At 46.6% G+C, this 24,197-nt stretch overlaps 1 protein-coding gene across 1 annotated transcript in view; it reads right to left on the reverse strand.

Annotated features, from left to right (window-relative positions):
* The window catches only part of LOC309621662 (uncharacterized protein), a gene marked incomplete at both ends in the record, with an annotated part of 130,078 nt that extends 115,480 nt beyond the window's left edge, over positions 1 to 14,598 (reverse strand). Inside the window, 3 exons of the mRNA XM_082409046.1 lie at positions 7,673 to 9,576; positions 10,921 to 11,612; positions 14,511 to 14,598. Coding sequence (XP_082265172.1) covers positions 7,673 to 9,576; positions 10,921 to 11,612; positions 14,511 to 14,598 — 2,684 coding nt within the window. The remainder of the gene's footprint in view (positions 1 to 7,672; positions 9,577 to 10,920; positions 11,613 to 14,510) is intronic.
* Between the last annotated feature and the right edge of the window lie 9,599 nt (positions 14,599 to 24,197).

Consider the following 24,197-nt stretch of genomic DNA (forward strand, 5'->3'; position numbering starts at 1 on the left):
AAAGTGAATTTTGCCCACTCTATTTTAGTGAATACTATTAACCAGAAAACACGATGGAGGTGATAGAGGTGAATGAATTCCTAGCCAATGCATACAGACGGAGAAGGTATGTCAGTAAAAAATGCATAACAAGCAACAGAATGCAATAAATGTGCATGTATAGGTAGCCACAACACATATAGACAAGTATTTCAATGAAAACCGGTACGAAGCAGACAGCAAAATAATAAGTGTAAAAGAGTTTCATTATTGTGCTCCTTCATATTTTTACCCAGCAAGTAAGAGGTATTAAGCCTAGGAGAAATATATATTTCAATGAATATAGCTTATATAATAAGCAGAAAGGAAGCTTAAAATGTATCAGGAAGGTTTTTGGATTTATCCTAGAACTTAGATTAGAATCATCTTCAGCATCCAAGAAGATGGCATCCCAAAACCTCAAAAAACCATCATGCCTAGAATCCAATTAAAAAAGATTTTCAAATGTAAGAAAATCCACAGGACTCCACAATATGGTTTTCGATAAACGTGGATGTTTGTTTGTTTTGTTTCTTTGGCCGCGCCGCGTGGCCCTGGCCGTGAAAGCACCGAGTCCTAAGCACTGGACCGCCAGGGAATTCCCTAAGTGGGGGGAATTAGAGATGTGGGGCTTGACTTTTTCTTCTTCTTCTTCTTCTTCTTCGGTAGCTAAGATCTACAAGCGAACGATGGGTGTTGATCAATGTGCTCTCTGTGTTAGGAAGGAAATAACTGTAAAAATGAAAAGCAGCCTTGCCTTAGAACCTACATATCACACCAAGGAAAATAGTCCTTCTGATTCAATTTAGAAGATATCACTTAAAATGTTGAATTGGTGAAATGTCTACCTAGTTTAAAAATTAGAAAGAATAAAACACTGAAAAGCAGCCCCCTAGATAACCACTGTGGTTGCTTGTTTATAGGAGGCATCATTTCTAAAACGTATTTCTAAAATGTTTATATTCAAAACTGTCAAGTGGCCAACTGTATTCAGAGAGGCAATAAAAGAAAGAAAACGGAGTATGACTTTTCTGATAAGCTGCCTTTCCTGGTGATCCCCTGTTCTGGCCTTACTTTCCTTCTTAGTCTGTTAATGTAAGGGTTTGCTACCATCAACTTGGTTTTGCCCTGCTCTGAGCAGGTTTCCCTCTGTGCTGTTTCTGCTTTAATTGAAAATCTTTGGTTCCCATCAGCATTCCATTGCAAACTCCGTTTTTCTTGAGAGCTCCTCTATGCTTTCCCTCTTCATTCTTACATTTTCTCCCATCTCTTGGTGCCTGTTGGCCTGTGCTACTGAAAACCATCCTAAACTTCCTTACGCTCGACTCTGTGCCTCCCTGTAGAGCCCAGTACTCTCCATCCTCTCTCCCTATTCTCTCTTTGCAACTAGTCGAAATCCTAGTGGAGGGAGACCATTAGAGATGAAACATCTTGGTATATATTGCTAGTTTTCTATGTCCCCTGACTTTTCTGTGTTTCTGTTGAAACACTCTTGAGAAGTGTCTGATTTCGTTTTCTACATGGGTACCCTTTAAGGCTCAATACTGGAAAAGAAGGGGATCAGAGTGATCAACCCAACGTGGTATCCTAACGTAACAGTTAAGGAAAGCAACAGGCTTTGTGAGACAGCCAGTGATTTGTCCAAAGTCACACAGATAGTAAACGTCAAAGTCAAAAGTGAAATTAGGTCTCCAGACTTGTAGTTCAATACTTTCCCTCATTATTCCATGCTATTTTGAATCTCCTACTCAATTTAGGGGCAAAAGAAATCGAACGCAAAACTTTCCAAAGTTTCTTTTCTTACCTGACATGGTCAGAGAAGAGGAAGCATCCACTGCAGGTACAAGGGATGAGGAGACAACACTAGAGGATGTCTGAGTGGCTGCAGCTGAACGGCGCACGTGTCCAGTACAGAGGTCACTGGTTACTGGTCCAAACAGCTCCACGGAAACCCCAAGGCTCTACCAAGTGGTAGTAGGTTTGGGAGGAGAGTGATGTCACAAAGCAGGCAGTTGAAAGGTATGAGAGAGCCAATAGGGAGGTCCGATCCCCAACAGGAAGGCGGGCTTGGGTGAAGAGAGTGTAGGAGAGCTAAAACAACACCTGAGTTTCTGAGCTTTGGGGAGGAGGAAATCCTAGAAGACAGATTTACCTCCCCCAGGCTCTTCCATTAGGGAAATCATTGCAACATTTCTTACAGACGTTCATTAATACACTGAACTAAGAGTTACTTATATTCTACAGAGTATTCTATTTTATGTATCATATACTTAGAGCTATATAGATCTTATTTAATTAATAATCCTTAGGAAGGAAAGAGCCATCTAGTTTGAACTATTACAGTTGTTCTGAAATCAGATGTGTCTAATGAGTGAACTGATAGCAGCTTTTAAGGAGCCAAAGTAGGGATTAAGAAGCTCTCTTTGTAACTTGGTTCAAGAGTAGGGTGAAGTTTCTTGAGTGTACCTTGTGGAGAATGTTGTGGTCCAAGGCTCTTCTCTTTTAGTTTCTTCTCCTTGACTCCTACCTTCCTTGGGCTGGGCTAGGCTGGGGGCCAGGTTGGACTTGCGACTTAACATTTCTCTTCCGCTTTCTCTTTTTTTTTTTTCTTCCATTATGGGCATTGCTTCGAGGACAAGCCTTGATCTTGCATTGGACGTTACTTCCTGTCAACTTCCAGCAGCAGGAGTCTTCTTTTCAGTGCTTGATGCTTCACGAAATAGACTCTGCCCGTTGGCAGCAAATACCAGAGAGCTAGGAGACAGAGCTGGTTGCAGACCTTTCCTCTTCCAGCCTTTGGTTGCAATTGTTTGGCCCATAATTTGCTAGCTCTAGTTCCTTGGGCCACACAGGTATCCTGCCATCTCCAGCTCTTGTTATATGTGAGAGACATTCTGAACACTGTCCCTTTTTCTTTGCACAGAAGTATATACAGTGTGGCAGTTACTGTAATCTCCTCCGCCTTGCAAACAGCCACTCTAGAATCTTGGACCTCTAGGACTCTCTGTCTTGCATGCTTGGGGGCAAGGCCAAGCAAAATGAAGAGGAGAATAATTAGAGAAAGAGGAGGACGTTGGTGGAGAATTGGGAGCAGGTAAGGTGAAAGGGCACAGGAGAAAAGAGATGCATGTAGACTTTTTGGTTTCTGTGGGAAACAGGTTGACACACTTGGGCCTCATTTGGTATTAACAGAACAGAGAGTTAAAGATCTAAGTAGCTAGATAGTGTGCAGCAACTGCCATGAAGTCTGTACACTGAAGAGAAGAGTCTCACATCTAGTTTTCATTTTGTTTTATGTCATAGTACCTTATTTATAGCATTCACTGGTGTGTTTGTAGAATACAGATGTTTTCAAATGCTCTGGTTTTGTCTACATGGTTATCTCCTTGTCCTGTTTGTAAGGAATCCAACATTGTAAGACATATTGCATGTTTTTCTCTTGACGATTGTTGACCTTGAAGCGTCATGAACTAACTTGAGCTGTTGGATTCTGTGGAGAAACGTTCAAAAGGGTCTGTGAAAAAGGCACTGTGGTGAGTCGCATTATGCACCCGAGCGTAAGGAGCAAGATATCTGCCACCAGCCCAGCTTGGCCTGGATTGCCTCTGTTTTAGTTCCCCTGGTTAGTGCTTTTCTCCCTAACCACTCTTGTGACTGTGATAATGTGAGTAAGGGCGGAGTTGCTAATGATCTATGTGTGAGGTAAGCTGGTTTGAGGGAGGAAATCTATGGACCTAGTCATTTTCCTTGGTGGTAAGCTTTCAGGGGTGCAGAGATGGATCTTCCTGGGGCCTTTTCTGGTCCCAGGAAGATATCGCATAGATGGGACCTCCCAAGACACACATTGAATCTTTAGGCCTGTTTTTCCTATTATGAGGTACGAACGAGTTTCTTCACTGATGGGGATGATGCTTATCTGAGAAGAAATTGTGAAAGGTGGTGTAGTGTAGAGGTGTGGCTTAAGCTTTTAAGTTTTCCTCCAGGTTTTTCCCCTAAGCTTCCTACTTCGGACGGCCTACTTACATGATACTAGTAGGTGATGTCCGGCTAACAGCTTCCTAAATATACCTGCAAGCCAGATCAGTGTCTCTTTTCTCTGTATTCCCATGGAAATCAAGAGTCCCGCCGAATTTTCCATCGAAACAGTTGATTTGTGTTGTCTCTAGGAATTCTAAAGGGCGTACCGTTGCTTCCTAACCGGTGTCATTTGGGAGATCCGCCTCTGTACGTTCAAATGATTAATTTTGAGACTTTGCTCATGTGTGCAGTAAACCCTTGAATTCCCTAAGACCTTCCTTTCCTCCATCTCCTACCCCATTAAGCCCGCTTCAGTTCATCTCCTGAATTTCTTTGGAATCTGTCAGCCAGCTCTTCCTCAACTTCCTAATACTGAACTTGCCTGTCTGTTGCGATTAGGTCCTAACTGGTGTCCATATATCTTGTTTCCTTCCAATCCACTCTTCACACAAGAAACCTTCAAAGCAAGTTGGAACGTTGCTCATAAACATCGCTCACAAGCATTGTTTTGAGAATAGAAAACACACTGTTGGCCTTTAAGACTCTGCGTGGTCTAGAATCCTCTCTGCTTCTCTAGCCCCATCTTGTGCCACTTTTGCCCTCACTTTCTATGCTTCAGATACACTGAATTAACCTTAGTTCTCACTCATCTGACAGAAGTCAGTTCAGATACTATTTTTCACTGTGATTCCTAGCATTAAGGAATTTGATTATCAGGTTTTGTATGAGGACTATTTCATCAGGGGTACAGAAGTTCTGGCCATCTCTGGTTTTGGATATCCCTTATTTGTTGAGACCTTTGCGTTGTTTGGTTGCCTTTTGTCTGTTTTCCAGATGGGAAAACAGGAACAAGGGAAGTATAGGTTATTACTAGGTGGGGTTGAACAAGTGGAGCAGCAAACTGCAAAGCAGAAAGAAGAGGGACGTACTATAGAGGGATATGACTTCCATTCTCAAGGCGCCTGCATCCTGTGCAGGGAGACAGCCTAACATAAAATGTGCCTAACAACAAATATATTGACTTCTTACTAAAAATCTCCAGTTCATAGAACCGAGGGGTTTGTACCTTCTCCTTTAAAAGTGATAGTCCTGGGACTTCCCCGGTGGTCCCGTGGTGAAGACTCTGCGCTTCCAATGCAGCAGGCGTGGGTTCAATCCCTGGTTGGGGAGCTAAGATCCCACATGCTGCGCAGCCAAAGAAATTTTTTTCGAACGTTATACTCCTGTATTGTTGGCTTTAGTGGTTTAGATTTTGTTGTACTGTTAAGAAGATTTCAGTTTATTTACCGGGAACAAACAACACATAATGTAAAAATAGTTTCCCAGAAACGATTTCCATCATTCTCTTCTTCCCTTTCTCCCGCAGACTGGTGTTTCACCTTGACAAGTTCTCTGTCATTCCATAGGAAAGCTGTCTGGCTTGGAGGTTGCAATCCCAGGGAATTTTTCATCAGCGGGGAAGTCTCCATCACTACAGAGGAATCAAGGGAGAAGTCAGTCCCTGGTAAGTGAGATGCTCCCCCTAAACACCAACACAGCAGTCGTGTACCTTTCAAGGGGTTCAGGGGCAAGATGGGCAAGGCATTTCTACTAACTCTTCTTAAGGATCACGGACAGTGCCCTATGCTACGAGGTAAGCGGTGACTGTTGTAGTTCTTACTGGTGATCCTTTCCTGTCACTGATTCTCGGCCTTCTTTGTATTTCATAGGACTGTTGTCAGTCCAATACAAAATGAGTCTTATTTTTAAAAACCTGAAATGTTTTACAGAGCCTAGCATTCTCATATAGGGTCCTTTCCATTCTCCCCACTTTCCCGAGAGGCCAAGAACACTTCACACCATGAACTAGGAGAGGGGGTAGAGCCCTTTCTGATGAAATACATCAACAAAGACAGAGTCTTAGCCTGCTTGCTCTCTGGACAGGATCTCGGACCACAAGGTCTTCAATCCTGGTATAAATGAAGGAAGTGAGGACAGTTCAACTGGCACTCTGATAACAAGAGTTCGGAAACACCTTCCGAAGAGACTATAGCAGTAGATGAGGGAAGGGAGTGCTACAGTGTGGCAGTACAGGGGGAACGATCGGCTACAGCAGTGAAAAGTGTGGTACCGATTGGTGTGCTCTCGGGGTTCTTGTACATGTAGCATAGATGACCTCTACGGTGGCCCTCCCACCTTCCCACCTGCATTAGGTGTTCTTTTTTTTTGTAATTTATGTTTATGTATTTATTTACTGTTTGAACTTATTTATTCTACGTATTTATGTTTTTGGCTGCACTGGGTCTCTCATTGCTGTGCACGGGCTTTCTCTAGTTGGCGGCTAGCGGGGGCTACTCTCGGTTGCGGTGTGCGGGCATCTCATCGCGGTGGCTTCTCTTGTTGCGGAGCATGGGCTGTAGGCACGTGGGCTTCGGTAGTTGAGGCTCACGGGCTCTAGAATGCAGGCTCCGTCGTCGTGGCACATGCGCTTAGTTGCTGCACGGCATGTGGGATCTTCGCAGACCAGGGCTCGAACCCGTGTCCCCTGCATTGGCAGGCGCCACCAGGGAAGCCCTAGGTGTTCTCATATAGAGTCTAAAAACAGAGAGCACTGAGAGAAGGTAGTGGTTATTAAAGGCTCAGGATCTAAATTCTACCTGTCTCTACACCCCTTCCCAGCTGTCGATTTGACCCCATTTTTGAATGCCGACCTCATTGTTCAACTTTTCTCTGCCGTCTGTATACTCACCTTGAAAACTTGTTTCTGTGATGCGTTGAGCAGACACAGGGTGGCAGACTGCAGAGGTGGAAGCTGGTGGTCGGATATTTGTGGGCTGAATCTCCTTCAGTCCCATTCCCATTTCTGGTTGCCCAGAGGCCCTACTTCCTGTGTGTGACGCCGAGCCGTAGGATTGCGGGCAGGAGCCAAGTTCTCCATACAGTAAAGACCCCAGTGTGCCTTGGTTACAGTAATATACCTGGCTTCCTTCCTGGCAGGGAAGTGACAGGCGGCTATGCCCCTGCTTTGTTCGTGGGCCTCCTGATCCAGCAGTTCCCTTGGCTCTGCCCCTGTCGTCAGCTGCCCCTAGGATAACTCTGAGCCCTAGCCACTTCTCTGGTAGATTTCCCTATTCCCCCACTACAGTCACACCTGAATAAGGCAACTCAGACCTTTCAGAGATGTGTCCTGAACCTCTTGTTTTCTGAAATACCTATCTGGTGGTTGTGAGACTTAAGGCCAGCGTCCCCGAGAGACTTTTTCTATTTCTCCTAGTAAACCTAGACTCATCTTCTGTCACCTTCAACTCTACTCCAATTGTGTTCTTTCAACCCAGACCTCTGACCCTGCTTTTTACTTCTGCCATTTCATCCTCGCTCCTGCTTCCTTTCCTAAATCCATACGTCTCTTTTGGCCTTCCTAGCCCTGGGCCAAGTTCCTTCCTCTTTGCTCAGTTTTTACCCCTTTCCTTCATTCTCCCATCCAACTTTCAGTCCTTCCTTTCTCACGCCCCAGTTAGCAGCATCTGAAAATTCGAAAGGTTTGTTACTCGTCTATTAATTGTATTCCATTTACTTATTCAGTTCTATACCTGTCTTACCTGTGTATGGAAGAACAGCTGGTAGCCAAGGTGGCACCAAGAATCCTAGCAGCTCTCACTTGACGTATCCGTAGTAGTCGGCAATTTCCATTTCGTTTTCCCTCTCGGTGAAAAATTGCAGCTTGCCCGAAGAGGTGTATCTGGCAGCATTCTCCCGTTGTTGTTGAGCCCGCCTCTTCATGGCCTCTCGCTCTGGCCTCTGCTCTTGTTCGATGGGCTTTGACATGACTGGCTCAGGCACGTTGGGTTCCCTCCATGGAACTCGTTGCTTGCTGAAGTCTTGGAGTAGAAAGTGGGTTTGGAGCTTGGGTGGGGACTGGCGCTTATTCACAGCAGGGGGAACAGGCTCCCGCTGGAGAGGAGCGCCAGATGAAGTTTTGGAGGGTGCAGGCCTAGGAGCAGCAGACTGAGGGACACGAGGCTGGGTATGGTTGGGCCAAGCCGGTTGGGTTGGGTTGGTCACAGTTGGCTGAGCTGGTTTGGCGGGGCCTGGCAAAGAGGCAGGAGCTGGCTGGGATGAATTGGCTGCAGCAGGTTGAGCTGAGTCAGTAGAACCAGGCTGGGCACGGTAAGCCCCAGCAGGCCGATGTGAGGCCAGAGACTGTGGCCTCCGAGGAGCGGGTCGAGCTTGAGGCTTGTCCCAGGCAGAAAAAGGCAGAGGTATCAACTTGACCTTCCCAGGAGGAGGCCGCTCATACTGGGCTGGAGACGGACACTCTGTTTCAGCACTGCTGTCTGGTTTCTGGGCTTGGACTTGCGTTTTCTCAGGACCCTTCCCCTCACGTGGGGTATGCCGCCATGGCTGGATAGCTGGGGGTGGCTGGGGGTCTTTGGGGTTGCTTGACTTTCCCAAGAGCCGACAGGAAGAGAGCCCAGTTTTCGTCTCATTCTTCTTCCCCAGCGCATGAAGAACCTTCACAGACTCCAGCATGCGCACGCCAAGGGAGGTTCGAGGCTTTTGAAAGCTCTGTTGGAGAAGCTCAGTTTGGTGTTCCTTTCGCTTCGTGTGGGGGATTGCTGGCTTCTCTTCTGCCTTGACTTTGTTCCCTGACTGCTTGTTCTCCTCAGCCTTGTTTCTCCCTCTGGTCCTTTTGGTCTTTTCCTGCCCGTGGCTCTTAGTTTTGCTGATCTTTCTGGATGCAGCTTTCTGAGGTTTGCCTTGAGAGTGCTTGGCCGTGTTCACAGGAGCCCTGTCACTGACTGCAGCGTGGCATGTAACCACTTCTCCCCCTAACAGGCACTCTGGATTCTTTGGCTGGATTTTGGCCTTGGGAGCGCCACTGATAGGCTCAGAGGCTTTCTGTTTGTTCTTCCTGGGTTGATCAGAGGGAACCTTTATGACACTTGGCTTTTCCTGCACCTGATTCACCTTAATGGCTCTGGTGTCTTTAGCTTTGATCACGTTGGGACCTTGGGATTGATCAAGATCTTTCAAAGGATTAAAGAGCTGGGGAAGGTGAATATCCTCCGCCAGTGTAGTAATGTCTGCAAGACCACTGCTAGGTTCAATCCCATTTTCAAGTGTCCCTAGGTCCTGACGACTCCGGCTGTTCTCTCCCAGATCAGCATTTTCAGAACCAGGCTGCTCCTCTTGGCTGAGGGGATCGGTGCAGGCCAGCGGCTGGTGAATATCAGGGATTCCTAAAGGGAGTAGTGGAGGATCTTGGTTCTCTGTTGGGATCTGGTAGGCATCCAGAGGCTTTGAAAGCTTGGTTTTGATATCATCCACGTGCTTACTCTCTATTTGTCCCTGGCTTGGAGCTGGAGGCAGGGCCAGGAGACGCCTGGCACTCTGGACTGGAGCTGTCACTGAAATGTCCCCAAGTTCAGATGGTGGGTTACTCTCAAGTATGTGGCTGTTTCTGCTACTGCAGGACTTGGGGAGTTCTTGACTTTGTGTCACACAAAACGTCTGGCTTGGAGGTTGCAATCCCAGGGAATTTTTCATCACCAGGGGGGAGGTCTCCATCCCTACAAAGGGATCAAGGGAGAAGTCAGTCCCTGGTAAGTGAGATGCTCCCCCTAAACACCAACACAGCAGTCGTGTACCTTTCAAGGGGTTCAGGGGCAAGATGGGCAAGGCATTTCTACTAACTCTTCTTAAGGATCATGGACAGTGCCCTATGCTACGAGGTAAGCGGTGACTGTTGTAATTCTTACTGGTGAGCCTTTCCTGTCGCTGATTCTCGGCTCGCTTTGTATTTCATAGGACTGTTATAAGTCCAATACAAAATGAGTCTTATTTTTAAAAACCTGAAATGTTTTACAAAGCCTAGCATTCTCATATAGGGTCCTTTCCATTCTCCCCACTTTCCCGAGAGGCCAAGAACACGTCACACCATGAACTAGGAGAGGGGGTAGAGCCCTTGCTGATGAAATACATCAACAAAGACAGAGTCTTAGCCTGCTTGCTCTCTGGACAGGATCTCGGACCACAAGGTCTTCAATCCTGGTATAAATGAAGGAAGTGAGGACAGTTCAACTGGCACTCACATAACAAGAGTTCTGAAACACCTTCCGAAGAGACTATAGCAGTAGATGAGGGAAGGGAGTGCTACAGTGTGGCAGTACAGGGGGAACGATCGGCTACAGCAGTGAAAAGTGTGGTACCGATTGGTGTGCTCTCGGCGTTCTTGTACATGTAGCATAGATGACCTCTACAGTGGCCCTCCCACCTTCCCACCTGCATTAGGTGTTCTTTTTTTTGTAATTTATGTTTATGTATTTATTTACTGTTTGAACTTATTTATTCTACGTATTTATTTTTTTGGCTGCACTGGGTCTCTCATTGCTGTGCACGGGCTTTCTCTAGTTGGCGGCTAGCGGGGGCTACTCTCGGTTGCGGTGTGCGGGCTTCTCATCGCGGTGGCTTCTCTTGTTGCGGAGCATGGGCTGTAGGCACGTGGGCTTCGGTAGTTGAGGCTCACGGGCTCTAGAATGCAGGCTCCGTCGTTGTGGCACATGCGCTTAGTTGCTGCACGGCATGTGGGATCTTCGCAGACCAGGGCTCGAACCCGTGTCCCCCGCATTGCATTGGCAGGCGGATTCTTAACCACGGCGCCACCAGGGAAGCCCTAGGTGTTCTCATAGAGAGTCTAAAAACAGAGGGCACTGAGCGAAGGTAGTGGTTATTAAAGGCTCAGGATCTAAATTCTACCTGCCTGTACACCCCTTCCCAGCTGTCGATTTGACCCCATTTTTGAGTGCCGACCTCATTCTTCAACTTTCTCTGGCGTTTGTTATACTCACCTTGAAAACTTGTTTCTGTGATGCGTTGAGCAGACACAGGGTGGCAGACTGCAGAGGTGGAAGCTGGTGGTCGGATATTTGTGGGCTGAATCTCCTTCAGTCCCATTCCCATTTCTGGTTGCCCAGAGGCCCGACTTCCTGTGTATGACGCCGAGCCGTAGGATTGCGGGCAGGAGCCAAGTTCTCCATACAGTAAAGACCCCAGTGTGCCTTGGTTATAGTAATATACCTGGCTTCCTTCCTGGCAGGGAAGTGGCAGGCGGCTCTGCCCCTGATTTGGAATCTGAGATGGTGTTCCCTGAGCAAGGCTGGCAGAAAGCGATGGATGTAGAGGGACCATGTTCTTGGCGTCTGAAGTTTTATCATACTGGGCTGCCAGAAACATGGAGGAGGCAGCTGTGTGGCGGTCAGTGAGTGCCAGAGTAAAGTCTCCGAGTGAAGAAGAATTCTTTTCAGTGCTTGCTGTGATGTCCCACTCAAGAACACCTGGATAGGAAGCAGCTGAAGTGGAGATCTGGCTGTGGTCAGTAACTCCAGATAACATAGTCGTGCTAGAATGTTGGTAAAGGTAGGCACTACCCATGAGTGTCTGGAAAGGGGTACCAGTAGCCGATGCCGAACTGACGGCAGGGGCAGAGACTCTGGAGAAGTTGCAGACACTTCGTGTTAGGGAAGTTGCATTGCTCACCACAGGAGGAGAATGCTGCAGAGAATTTAGAGTTCCAAGTAGAGATGGATGTTGGAAATTTTCTGTAAGAACAAGAGGGTCATGAAAAACTCAGGGAGGTTGAGAAATTCTCACTACGTTTGAGGAACGGCATCATCTGAAGGTTCTTGCTATCAGGACACCTCTACTATCACTACTTCCTGAGAAACCCAAAATCAGACAGTTAATGATGGCTGTAAGGACTGAGCAGTTTTCCACTCTTCTCTATTAACTGCCTGTGCTCCCATCTTGGGCACAGACGGGCAGAAGAGCCAAGTGGTGTGGTTCAGAGATTGTTCTCTAGGCTGGAAGCAACCTTCTCCCTGCCCTGTCTTTCCCTTCAGCCTGCACTCGTATTGACTTCTATGCTATTTCCTAGACTGGAAGCATTTTAGAACTAGGAGGCCCTTAGAGAACTTCGATGTTCTCAGTCTCATTTCGTGAGTAAGGAAACTGAGGCTCAGAGAGGTCGGGTTGACTTGTTCAAGTTCTCTCATTATGTTAGTATCATTACCAGGTTTCAGAACCTAAGTATCCTGACTTCCTTGCCAGGACTCCACTCTGAGCATGATACTGCCAGAAAGCAGGAGAAATAGAACTTATAATATAGGCATTTTTTTTGTCCATTAGAAAACAGTACGGCTGTTACCATGGTCGTCTTCAGTGTCTCCCTTTGCTTGTGCAGTTCCCACGCTATTACCTAGAGGTGACGTACAGCTCAGTCCAACTGGTGAATTGAAAGAGTCATTTTTGCCCTCTTCAAGCCTGGTTTCTCATCCTACCTCAAAATGATTACCCGAAAGTGGATTTCTTAAGTGCTTTTGGAAAGGGAAAAGTTATCTGATTACTTCAGATTCCTCACCTATAAAGTGGTTATAACACCACCACCAATAATAATAGCAGTAATAATTAATAGATGAATAAGCTGATCTATTGCGTATGATTTATATGGAGGAAGATACAATAAGTTCTAGAAAGACAAAGAAAAATCATGACAAGCATATTACGTTAACGAAAAAGAAATCCATAGATATTAATGAAAACTGGGGTATGTGGCAAGTATCGAAGCCTAATGAATTTACTAACAAATGGCATTCTGTACCATCCATGCAATATTATGAAAGTGAATTTTGCCCACTCTATTTTAGTGAATACTATTAACCAGAAGACACGATGGAGGTGATAGAGGTGAATGAATTCCTAGCCAATGCATACAGACGGAGAAGGTATGTCAGTAAAAAATGCATAACAAGCAACAGAATGCAATAAATGTGCATGTATAGGTAGCCACAACACATATAGACAAGTATTTCAATGAAAACCGGTACGAAGCAGACAGCAAAATAATAAGTGTAAAAGAGTTTCATTATTGTGCTCCTTCATATTTTTACCCAGCAAGTAAGAGGTATTAAGCCTAGGAGAAATATATATTTCAATGAATATAGCTTATATAATAAGCAGAAAGGAAGCTTAAAATGTATCAGGAAGGTTTTTGGATTTATCCTAGAACTTAGATTAGAATCATCTTCAGCATCCAAGAAGATGGCATCCCAAAACCTCAAAAAACCATCATGCCTAGAATCCAATTAAAAAAGATTTTCAAATGTAAGAAAATCCACAGGACTCCACAATATGGTTTTCGATAAACGTGGATGTTTGTTTGTTTTGTTTCTTTGGCCGCGCCGCGTGGCCCTGGCCGTGAAAGCACCGAGTCCTAAGCACTGGACCGCCAGGGAATTCCCTAAGTGGGGGGAATTAGAGATGTGGGGCTTGACTTTTTCTTCTTCTTCTTCTTCTTCTTCGGTAGCTAAGATCTACAAGCGAACGATGGCTGTTGATCAATGTGCTCTCTGTGTTAGGAAGGAAATAACTGTAAAAATGAAAAGCAGCCTTGCCTTAGAACCTACATATCACACCAAGGAAAATAGTCCTTCTGATTCAATTTAGAAGATATCACTTAAAATGTTGAATTGGTGAAATGTCTACCTAGTTTAAAAATTAGAAAGAATAAAACACTGAAAAGCAGCCCCCTAGATAACCACTGTGGTTGCTTGTTTATAGGAGGCATCATTTCTAAAACGTATTTCTAAAATGTTTATATTCAAAACTGTCAAGTGGCCAACTGTATTCAGAGAGGCAATAAAAGAAAGAAAACGGAGTATGACTTTTCTGATAAGCTGCCTTTCCTGGTGATCCCCTGTTCTGGCCTTACTTTCCTTCTTAGTCTGTTAATGTAAGGGTTTGCTACCATCAACTTGGTTTTGCCCTGCTCTGAGCAGGTTTCCCTCTGTGCTGTTTCTGCTTTAATTGAAAATCTTTGGTTCCCATCAGCATTCCATTGCAAACTCCGTTTTTCTTGAGAGCTCCTCTATGCTTTCCCTCTTCATTCTTACATTTTCTCCCATCTCTTGGTGCCTGTTGGCCTGTGCTACTGAAAACCATCCTAAACTTCCTTACGCTCGACTCTGTGCCTCCCTGTAGAGCCCAGTACTCTCCATCCTCTCTCCCTATTCTCTCTTTTCAACTAGTCGAAATCCTAGTGGAGGGAGACCATTAGAGATGAAACATCTTGGTATATATTGCTAGTTTTCTATGTCCCCTGACTTTTCTGTGTTTCTGTTGAAACACTCTTGAGAAGTGTCTGATTTCGTTTTCTACATGGGTACCCTTTAAGGCTCAATACTGGAAAAGAAGGGGATCAGAGTGATCAACCCAACGTGGTATCCTAACGTAACAGTTAAGGAAAGCAACAGGCTTTGTGAGACAGCCAGTGATTTGTCCAAAGTCACACAGATAGTAAACGTCAAAGTCAAAAGTGAAATTAGGTCTCCAGACTTGTAGTTCAATACTTTCCCTCATTATTCCATGCTATTTTGAATCTCCTACTCAATTTAGGGGCAAAAGAAATCGAACGCAAAACTTTCCAAAGTTTCTTTTCTTACCTGACATGGTCAGAGAAGAGGAAGCATCCACTGCAGGTACAAGGGATGAGGAGACAACACTAGAGGATGTCCGAGTGGCTGCAGCTGAACGGCGCACGTGTCCAGTACAGAGGTCACTGGTTACTGGTCCAAACAGCTCCACGGAAACCCCAAGGCTCTACCAAGTGGTAGTAGGTTTGGGAGGAGAGTGATGTCACAAAGCAGGCAGTTGAAAGGTATGAGAGAGCCAATAGGGAGGTCCGATCCCCAACAGGAAGGCGGGCTTGGGTGAAGAGAGTGTAGGAGAGCTAAAACAACACCTGAGTTTCTGAGCTTTGGGGAGGAGGAAATCCTAGAAGACAGATTTACCTCCCCCAGGCTCTTCCATTAGGGAAATCATTGCAACATTTCTTACAGACGTTCATTAATACACTGAACTAAGAGTTACTTATATTCTACAGAGTATTCTATTTTATGTATCATATACTTAGAGCTATATAGATCTTATTTAATTAATAATCCTTAGGAAGGAAAGAGCCATCTAGTTTGAACTATTACAGTTGTTCTGAAATCAGATGTGTCTAATGAGTGAACTGATAGCAGCTTTTAAGGAGCCAAAGTAGGGATTAAGAAGCTCTCTTTGTAACTTGGTTCAAGAGTAGGGTGAAGTTTCTTGAGTGTACCTTGTGGAGAATGTTGTGGTCCAAGGCTCTTCTCTTTTAGTTTCTTCTCCTTGACTCCTACCTTCCTTGGGCTGGGCTAGGCTGGGGGCCAGGTTGGACTTGCGACTTAACATTTCTCTTCCGCTTTCTCTTTTTTTTTTTTCTTCCATTATGGGCATTGCTTCGAGGACAAGCCTTGATCTTGCATTGGACGTTACTTCCTGTCAACTTCCAGCAGCAGGAGTCTTCTTTTCAGTGCTTGATGCTTCACGAAATAGACTCTGCCCGTTGGCAGCAAATACCAGAGAGCTAGGAGACAGAGCTGGTTGCAGACCTTTCCTCTTCCAGCCTTTGGTTGCAATTGTTTGGCCCATAATTTGCTAGCTCTAGTTCCTTGGGCCACACAGGTATCCTGCCATCTCCAGCTCTTGTTATATGTGAGAGACATTCTGAACACTGTCCCTTTTTCTTTGCACAGAAGTATATACAGTGTGGCAGTTACTGTAATCTCCTCCGCCTTGCAAACAGCCACTCTAGAATCTTGGACCTCTAGGACTCTCTGTCTTGCATGCTTGGGGGCAAGGCCAAGCAAAATGAAGAGGAGAATAATTAGAGAAAGAGGAGGACGTTGGTGGAGAATTGGGAGCAGGTAAGGTGAAAGGGCACAGGAGAAAAGAGATGCATGTAGACTTTTTGGTTTCTGTGGGAAACAGGTTGACACACTTGGGCCTCATTTGGTATTAACAGAACAGAGAGTTAAAGATCTAAGTAGCTAGATAGTGTGCAGCAACTGCCATGAAGTCTGTACACTGAAGAGAAGAGTCTCACATCTAGTTTTCATTTTGTTTTATGTCATAGTACCTTATTTATAGCATTCACTGGTGTGTTTGTAGAATACAGATGTTTTCAAATGCTCTGGTTTTGTCTACATGGTTATCTCCTTGTCCTGTTTGTAAGGAATCCAACATTGTAAGACATATTGCATGTTTTTCTCTTGACGATTGTTGACCTTGAAGCGTCATGAACTAACTTGAGCTGTTGGATTCTGTGGAGAAACGTTCAAAAGGGTCTGTGAAAAAGGCACTGTGGTGAGTCGCATTATGCACCCGAGCGTAAGGAGCAAGATATCTGCCACCAGCCCAGCTTGGCCTGGATTGCCTCTGTTTTAGTTCCCCTGGTTAGTGCTTTTCTCCCTAACCACTCTTGTGACTGTGATAATGTGAGTAAGGGCGGAGTTGCTAATGATCTATGTGTGAGGTAAGCTGGTTTGAGGGAGGAAATCTATGGACCTAGTCATTTTCCTTGGTGGTAAGCTTTCAGGGGTGCAGAGATGGATCTTCCTGGGGCCTTTTCTGGTCCCAGGAAGATATCGCATAGATGGGACCTCCCAAGACACACATTGAATCTTTAGGCCTGTTTTTCCTATTATGAGGTACGAACGAGTTTCTTCACTGATGGGGATGATGCTTATCTGAGAAGAAATTGTGAAAGGTGGTGTAGTGTAGAGGTGTGGCTTAAGCTTTTAAGTTTTCCTCCAGGTTTTTCCCCTAAGCTTCCTACTTCGGACGGCCTACTTACATGATACTAGTAGGTGATGTCCGGCTAACAGCTTCCTAAATATACCTGCAAGCCAGATCAGTGTCTCTTTTCTCTGTATTCCCATGGAAATCAAGAGTCCCGCCGAATTTTCCATCGAAACAGTTGATTTGTGTTGTCTCTAGGAATTCTAAAGGGCGTACCGTTGCTTCCTAACCGGTGTCATTTGGGAGATCCGCCTCTGTACGTTCAAATGATTAATTTTGAGACTTTGCTCATGTGTGCAGTAAACCCTTGAATTCCCTAAGACCTTCCTTTCCTCCATCTCCTACCCCATTAAGCCCGCTTCAGTTCATCTCCTGAATTTCTTTGGAATCTGTCAGCCAGCTCTTCCTCAACTTCCTAATACTGAACTTGCCTGTCTGTTGCGATTAGGTCCTAACTGGTGTCCATATATCTTGTTTCCTTCCAATCCACTCTTCACACAAGAAACCTTCAAAGCAAGTTGGAACGTTGCTCATAAACATCGCTCACAAGCATTGTTTTGAGAATAGAAAACACACTGTTGGCCTTTAAGACTCTGCGTGGTCTAGAATCCTCTCTGCTTCTCTAGCCCCATCTTGTGCCACTTTTGCCCTCACTTTCTATGCTTCAGATACACTGAATTAACCTTAGTTCTCACTCATCTGACAGAAGTCAGTTCAGATACTATTTTTCACTGTGATTCCTAGCATTAAGGAATTTGATTATCAGGTTTTGTATGAGGACTATTTCATCAGGGGTACAGAAGTTCTGGCCATCTCTGGTTTTGGATATCCCTTATTTGTTGAGACCTTTGCGTTGTTTGGTTGCCTTTTGTCTGTTTTCCAGATGGGAAAACAGGAACAAGGGAAGTATAGGTTATTACTAGGTGGGGTTGAACAAGTGGAGCAGCAAACTGCAAAGCAGAAAGAAGAGGGACGTACTATAGAGGGATATGACTTCCATTCTCAAGGCGCCTGCATCCTGTGCAGGGAGACAGCCTAACATAAAATGTGCCTAACAACAAATATATTGACTTCTTACTAAAAATCTCCAGTTCATAGAACCGAGGGGTTTGTACCTTCTCCTTTAAAAGTGATAGTCCTGGGACTTCCCCGGTGGTCCCGTGGTGAAGACTCTGCGCTTCCAATGCAGCAGGCGTGGGTTCAATCCCTGGTTGGGGAGCTAAGATCCCACATGCTGCGCAGCCAAAGAAATTTTTTTCGAACGTTATACTCCTGTATTGTTGGCTTTAGTGGTTTAGATTTTGTTGTACTGTTAAGAAGATTTCAGTTTATTTACCGGGAACAAACAACACATAATGTAAAAATAGTTTCCCAGAAACGATTTCCATCATTCTCTTCTTCCCTTTCTCCCGCAGACTGGTGTTTCACCTTGACAAGTTCTCTGTCATTCCATAGGAAAGCTGTCTGGCTTGGAGGTTGCAATCCCAGGGAATTTTTCATCAGCGGGGAAGTCTCCATCACTACAGAGGAATCAAGGGAGAAGTCAGTCCCTGGTAAGTGAGATGCTCCCCCTAAACACCAACACAGCAGTCGTGTACCTTTCAAGGGGTTCAGGGGCAAGATGGGCAAGGCATTTCTACTAACTCTTCTTAAGGATCACGGACAGTGCCCTATGCTACGAGGTAAGCGGTGACTGTTGTAGTTCTTACTGGTGATCCTTTCCTGTCACTGATTCTCGGCCTTCTTTGTATTTCATAGGACTGTTGTCAGTCCAATACAAAATGAGTCTTATTTTTAAAAACCTGAAATGTTTTACAGAGCCTAGCATTCTCATATAGGGTCCTTTCCATTCTCCCCACTTTCCCGAGAGGCCAAGAACACTTCACACCATGAACTAGGAGAGGGGGTAGAGCCCTTTCTGATGAAATACATCAACAAAGACAGAGTCTTAGCCTGCTTGCTCTCTGGACAGGATCTCGGACCACAAGGTCTTCAATCCTGGTATAAATGAAGGAAGTGAGGACAGTTCAACTGGCACTCTGATAACAAGAGTTCGGAAACACCTTCCGAAGAGACTATAGCAGTAGATGAGGGAAGGGAGTGCTACAGTGTGGCAGTACAGGGGGAACGATCGGCTACAGCAGTGAAAAGTGTGGTACCGATTGGTGTGCTCTCGGGGTTCTTGTACATGTAGCATAGATGACCTCTACGGTGGCCCTCCCACCTTCCCACCTGCATTAGGTGTTCTTTTTTTTTGTAATTTATGTTTATGTATTTATTTACTGTTTGAACTTATTTATTCTACGTATTTATGTTTTTGGCTGCACTGGGTCTCTCATTGCTGTGCACGGGCTTTCTCTAGTTGGCGGCTAGCGGGGGCTACTCTCGGTTGCGGTGTGCGGGCATCTCATCGCGGTGGCTTCTCTTGTTGCGGAGCATGGGCTGTAGGCACGTGGGCTTCGGTAGTTGAGGCTCACGGGCTCTAGAATGCAGGCTCCGTCGTCGTGGCACATGCGCTTAGTTGCTGCACGGCATGTGGGATCTTCGCAGACCAGGGCTCGAACCCGTGTCCCCTGCATTGGCAGGCGCCACCAGGGAAGCCCTAGGTGTTCTCATATAGAGTCTAAAAACAGAGAGCACTGAGAGAAGGTAGTGGTTATTAAAGGCTCAGGATCTAAATTCTACCTGTCTCTACACCCCTTCCCAGCTGTCGATTTGACCCCATTTTTGAATGCCGACCTCATTGTTCAACTTTTCTCTGCCGTCTGTATACTCACCTTGAAAACTTGTTTCTGTGATGCGTTGAGCAGACACAGGGTGGCAGACTGCAGAGGTGGAAGCTGGTGGTCGGATATTTGTGGGCTGAATCTCCTTCAGTCCCATTCCCATTTCTGGTTGCCCAGAGGCCCTACTTCCTGTGTGTGACGCCGAGCCGTAGGATTGCGGGCAGGAGCCAAGTTCTCCATACAGTAAAGACCCCAGTGTGCCTTGGTTACAGTAATATACCTGGCTTCCTTCCTGGCAGGGAAGTGACAGGCGGCTATGCCCCTGCTTTGTTCGTGGGCCTCCTGATCCAGCAGTTCCCTTGGCTCTGCCCCTGTCGTCAGCTGCCCCTAGGATAACTCTGAGCCCTAGCCACTTCTCTGGTAGATTTCCCTATTCCCCCACTACAGTCACACCTGAATAAGGCAACTCAGACCTTTCAGAGATGTGTCCTGAACCTCTTGTTTTCTGAAATACCTATCTGGTGGTTGTGAGACTTAAGGCCAGCGTCCCCGAGAGACTTTTTCTATTTCTCCTAGTAAACCTAGACTCATCTTCTGTCACCTTCAACTCTACTCCAATTGTGTTCTTTCAACCCAGACCTCTGACCCTGCTTTTTACTTCTGCCATTTCATCCTCGCTCCTGCTTCCTTTCCTAAATCCATACGTCTCTTTTGGCCTTCCTAGCCCTGGGCCAAGTTCCTTCCTCTTTGCTCAGTTTTTACCCCTTTCCTTCATTCTCCCATCCAACTTTCAGTCCTTCCTTTCTCACGCCCCAGTTAGCAGCATCTGAAAATTCGAAAGGTTTGTTACTCGTCTATTAATTGTATTCCATTTACTTATTCAGTTCTATACCTGTCTTACCTGTGTATGGAAGAACAGCTGGTAGCCAAGGTGGCACCAAGAATCCTAGCAGCTCTCACTTGACGTATCCGTAGTAGTCGGCAATTTCCATTTCGTTTTCCCTCTCGGTGAAAAATTGCAGCTTGCCCGAAGAGGTGTATCTGGCAGCATTCTCCCGTTGTTGTTGAGCCCGCCTCTTCATGGCCTCTCGCTCTGGCCTCTGCTCTTGTTCGATGGGCTTTGACATGACTGGCTCAGGCACGTTGGGTTCCCTCCATGGAACTCGTTGCTTGCTGAAGTCTTGGAGTAGAAAGTGGGTTTGGAGCTTGGGTGGGGACTGGCGCTTATTCACAGCAGGGGGAACAGGCTCCCGCTGGAGAGGAGCGCCAGATGAAGTTTTGGAGGGTGCAGGCCTAGGAGCAGCAGACTGAGGGACACGAGGCTGGGTATGGTTGGGCCAAGCCGGTTGGGTTGGGTTGGTCACAGTTGGCTGAGCTGGTTTGGCGGGGCCTGGCAAAGAGGCAGGAGCTGGCTGGGATGAATTGGCTGCAGCAGGTTGAGCTGAGTCAGTAGAACCAGGCTGGGCACGGTAAGCCCCAGCAGGCCGATGTGAGGCCAGAGACTGTGGCCTCCGAGGAGCGGGTCGAGCTTGAGGCTTGTCCCAGGCAGAAAAAGGCAGAGGTATCAACTTGACCTTCCCAGGAGGAGGCCGCTCATACTGGGCTGGAGACGGACACTCTGTTTCAGCACTGCTGTCTGGTTTCTGGGCTTGGACTTGCGTTTTCTCAGGACCCTTCCCCTCACGTGGGGTATGCCGCCATGGCTGGATAGCTGGGGGTGGCTGGGGGTCTTTGGGGTTGCTTGACTTTCCCAAGAGCCGACAGGAAGAGAGCCCAGTTTTCGTCTCATTCTTCTTCCCCAGCGCATGAAGAACCTTCACAGACTCCAGCATGCGCACGCCAAGGGAGGTTCGAGGCTTTTGAAAGCTCTGTTGGAGAAGCTCAGTTTGGTGTTCCTTTCGCTTCGTGTGGGGGATTGCTGGCTTCTCTTCTGCCTTGACTTTGTTCCCTGACTGCTTGTTCTCCTCAGCCTTGTTTCTCCCTCTGGTCCTTTTGGTCTTTTCCTGCCCGTGGCTCTTAGTTTTGCTGATCTTTCTGGATGCAGCTTTCTGAGGTTTGCCTTGAGAGTGCTTGGCCGTGTTCACAGGAGCCCTGTCACTGACTGCAGCGTGGCATGTAACCACTTCTCCCCCTAACAGGCACTCTGGATTCTTTGGCTGGATTTTGGCCTTGGGAGCGCCACTGATAGGCTCAGAGGCTTTCTGTTTGTTCTTCCTGGGTTGATCAGAGGGAACCTTTATGACACTTGGCTTTTCCTGCACCTGATTCACCTTAATGGCTCTGGTGTCTTTAGCTTTGATCACGTTGGGACCTTGGGATTGATCAAGATCTTTCAAAGGATTAAAGAGCTGGGGAAGGTGAATATCCTCCGCCAGTGTAGTAATGTCTGCAAGACCACTGCTAGGTTCAATCCCATTTTCAAGTGTCCCTAGGTCCTGACGACTCCGGCTGTTCTCTCCCAGATCAGCATTTTCAGAACCAGGCTGCTCCTCTTGGCTGAGGGGATCGGTGCAGGCCAGCGGCTGGTGAATATCAGGGATTCCTAAAGGGAGTAGTGGAGGATCTTGGTTCTCTGTTGGGATCTGGTAGGCATCCAGAGGCTTTGAAAGCTTGGTTTTGATATCATCCACGTGCTTACTCTCTATTTGTCCCTGGCTTGGAGCTGGAGGCAGGGCCAGGAGACGCCTGGCACTCTGGACTGGAGCTGTCACTGAAATGTCCCCAAGTTCAGATGGTGGGTTACTCTCAAGTATGTGGCTGTTTCTGCTACTGCAGGACTTGGGGAGTTCTTGACTTTGTGTCACACAAAACGTCTGGCTTGGAGGTTGCAATCCCAGGGAATTTTTCATCACCAGGGGGGAGGTCTCCATCCCTACAAAGGGATCAAGGGAGAAGTCAGTCCCTGGTAAGTGAGATGCTCCCCCTAAACACCAACACAGCAGTCGTGTACCTTTCAAGGGGTTCAGGGGCAAGATGGGCAAGGCATTTCTACTAACTCTTCTTAAGGATCATGGACAGTGCCCTATGCTACGAGGTAAGCGGTGACTGTTGTAATTCTTACTGGTGAGCCTTTCCTGTCGCTGATTCTCGGCTCGCTTTGTATTTCATAGGACTGTTATAAGTCCAATACAAAATGAGTCTTATTTTTAAAAACCTGAAATGTTTTACAAAGCCTAGCATTCTCATATAGGGTCCTTTCCATTCTCCCCACTTTCCCGAGAGGCCAAGAACACGTCACACCATGAACTAGGAGAGGGGGTAGAGCCCTTGCTGATGAAATACATCAACAAAGACAGAGTCTTAGCCTGCTTGCTCTCTGGACAGGATCTCGGACCACAAGGTCTTCAATCCTGGTATAAATGAAGGAAGTGAGGACAGTTCAACTGGCACTCACATAACAAGAGTTCTGAAACACCTTCCGAAGAGACTATAGCAGTAGATGAGGGAAGGGAGTGCTACAGTGTGGCAGTACAGGGGGAACGATCGGCTACAGCAGTGAAAAGTGTGGTACCGATTGGTGTGCTCTCGGCGTTCTTGTACATGTAGCATAGATGACCTCTACAGTGGCCCTCCCACCTTCCCACCTGCATTAGGTGTTCTTTTTTTTGTAATTTATGTTTATGTATTTATTTACTGTTTGAACTTATTTATTCTACGTATTTATTTTTTTGGCTGCACTGGGTCTCTCATTGCTGTGCACGGGCTTTCTCTAGTTGGCGGCTAGCGGGGGCTACTCTCGGTTGCGGTGTGCGGGCTTCTCATCGCGGTGGCTTCTCTTGTTGCGGAGCATGGGCTGTAGGCACGTGGGCTTCGGTAGTTGAGGCTCACGGGCTCTAGAATGCAGGCTCCGTCGTTGTGGCACATGCGCTTAGTTGCTGCACGGCATGTGGGATCTTCGCAGACCAGGGCTCGAACCCGTGTCCCCCGCATTGCATTGGCAGGCGGATTCTTAACCACGGCGCCACCAGGGAAGCCCTAGGTGTTCTCATAGAGAGTCTAAAAACAGAGGGCACTGAGCGAAGGTAGTGGTTATTAAAGGCTCAGGATCTAAATTCTACCTGCCTGTACACCCCTTCCCAGCTGTCGATTTGACCCCATTTTTGAGTGCCGACCTCATTCTTCAACTTTCTCTGGCGTTTGTTATACTCACCTTGAAAACTTGTTTCTGTGATGCGTTGAGCAGACACAGGGTGGCAGACTGCAGAGGTGGAAGCTGGTGGTCGGATATTTGTGGGCTGAATCTCCTTCAGTCCCATTCCCATTTCTGGTTGCCCAGAGGCCCGACTTCCTGTGTATGACGCCGAGCCGTAGGATTGCGGGCAGGAGCCAAGTTCTCCATACAGTAAAGACCCCAGTGTGCCTTGGTTATAGTAATATACCTGGCTTCCTTCCTGGCAGGGAAGTGGCAGGCGGCTCTGCCCCTGATTTGGAATCTGAGATGGTGTTCCCTGAGCAAGGCTGGCAGAAAGCGATGGATGTAGAGGGACCATGTTCTTGGCGTCTGAAGTTTTATCATACTGGGCTGCCAGAAACATGGAGGAGGCAGCTGTGTGGCGGTCAGTGAGTGCCAGAGTAAAGTCTCCGAGTGAAGAAGAATTCTTTTCAGTGCTTGCTGTGATGTCCCACTCAAGAACACCTGGATAGGAAGCAGCTGAAGTGGAGATCTGGCTGTGGTCAGTAACTCCAGATAACATAGTCGTGCTAGAATGTTGGTAAAGGTAGGCACTACCCATGAGTGTCTGGAAAGGGGTACCAGTAGCCGATGCCGAACTGACGGCAGGGGCAGAGACTCTGGAG

The sequence above is a fragment of the Balaenoptera borealis genome (assembly GCF_965194805.1).
Source record: "Balaenoptera borealis genome assembly, contig: HAP1_SCAFFOLD_794, whole genome shotgun sequence".
In the NCBI taxonomy this organism is placed as follows: domain Eukaryota; kingdom Metazoa; phylum Chordata; class Mammalia; order Artiodactyla; family Balaenopteridae; genus Balaenoptera; species Balaenoptera borealis.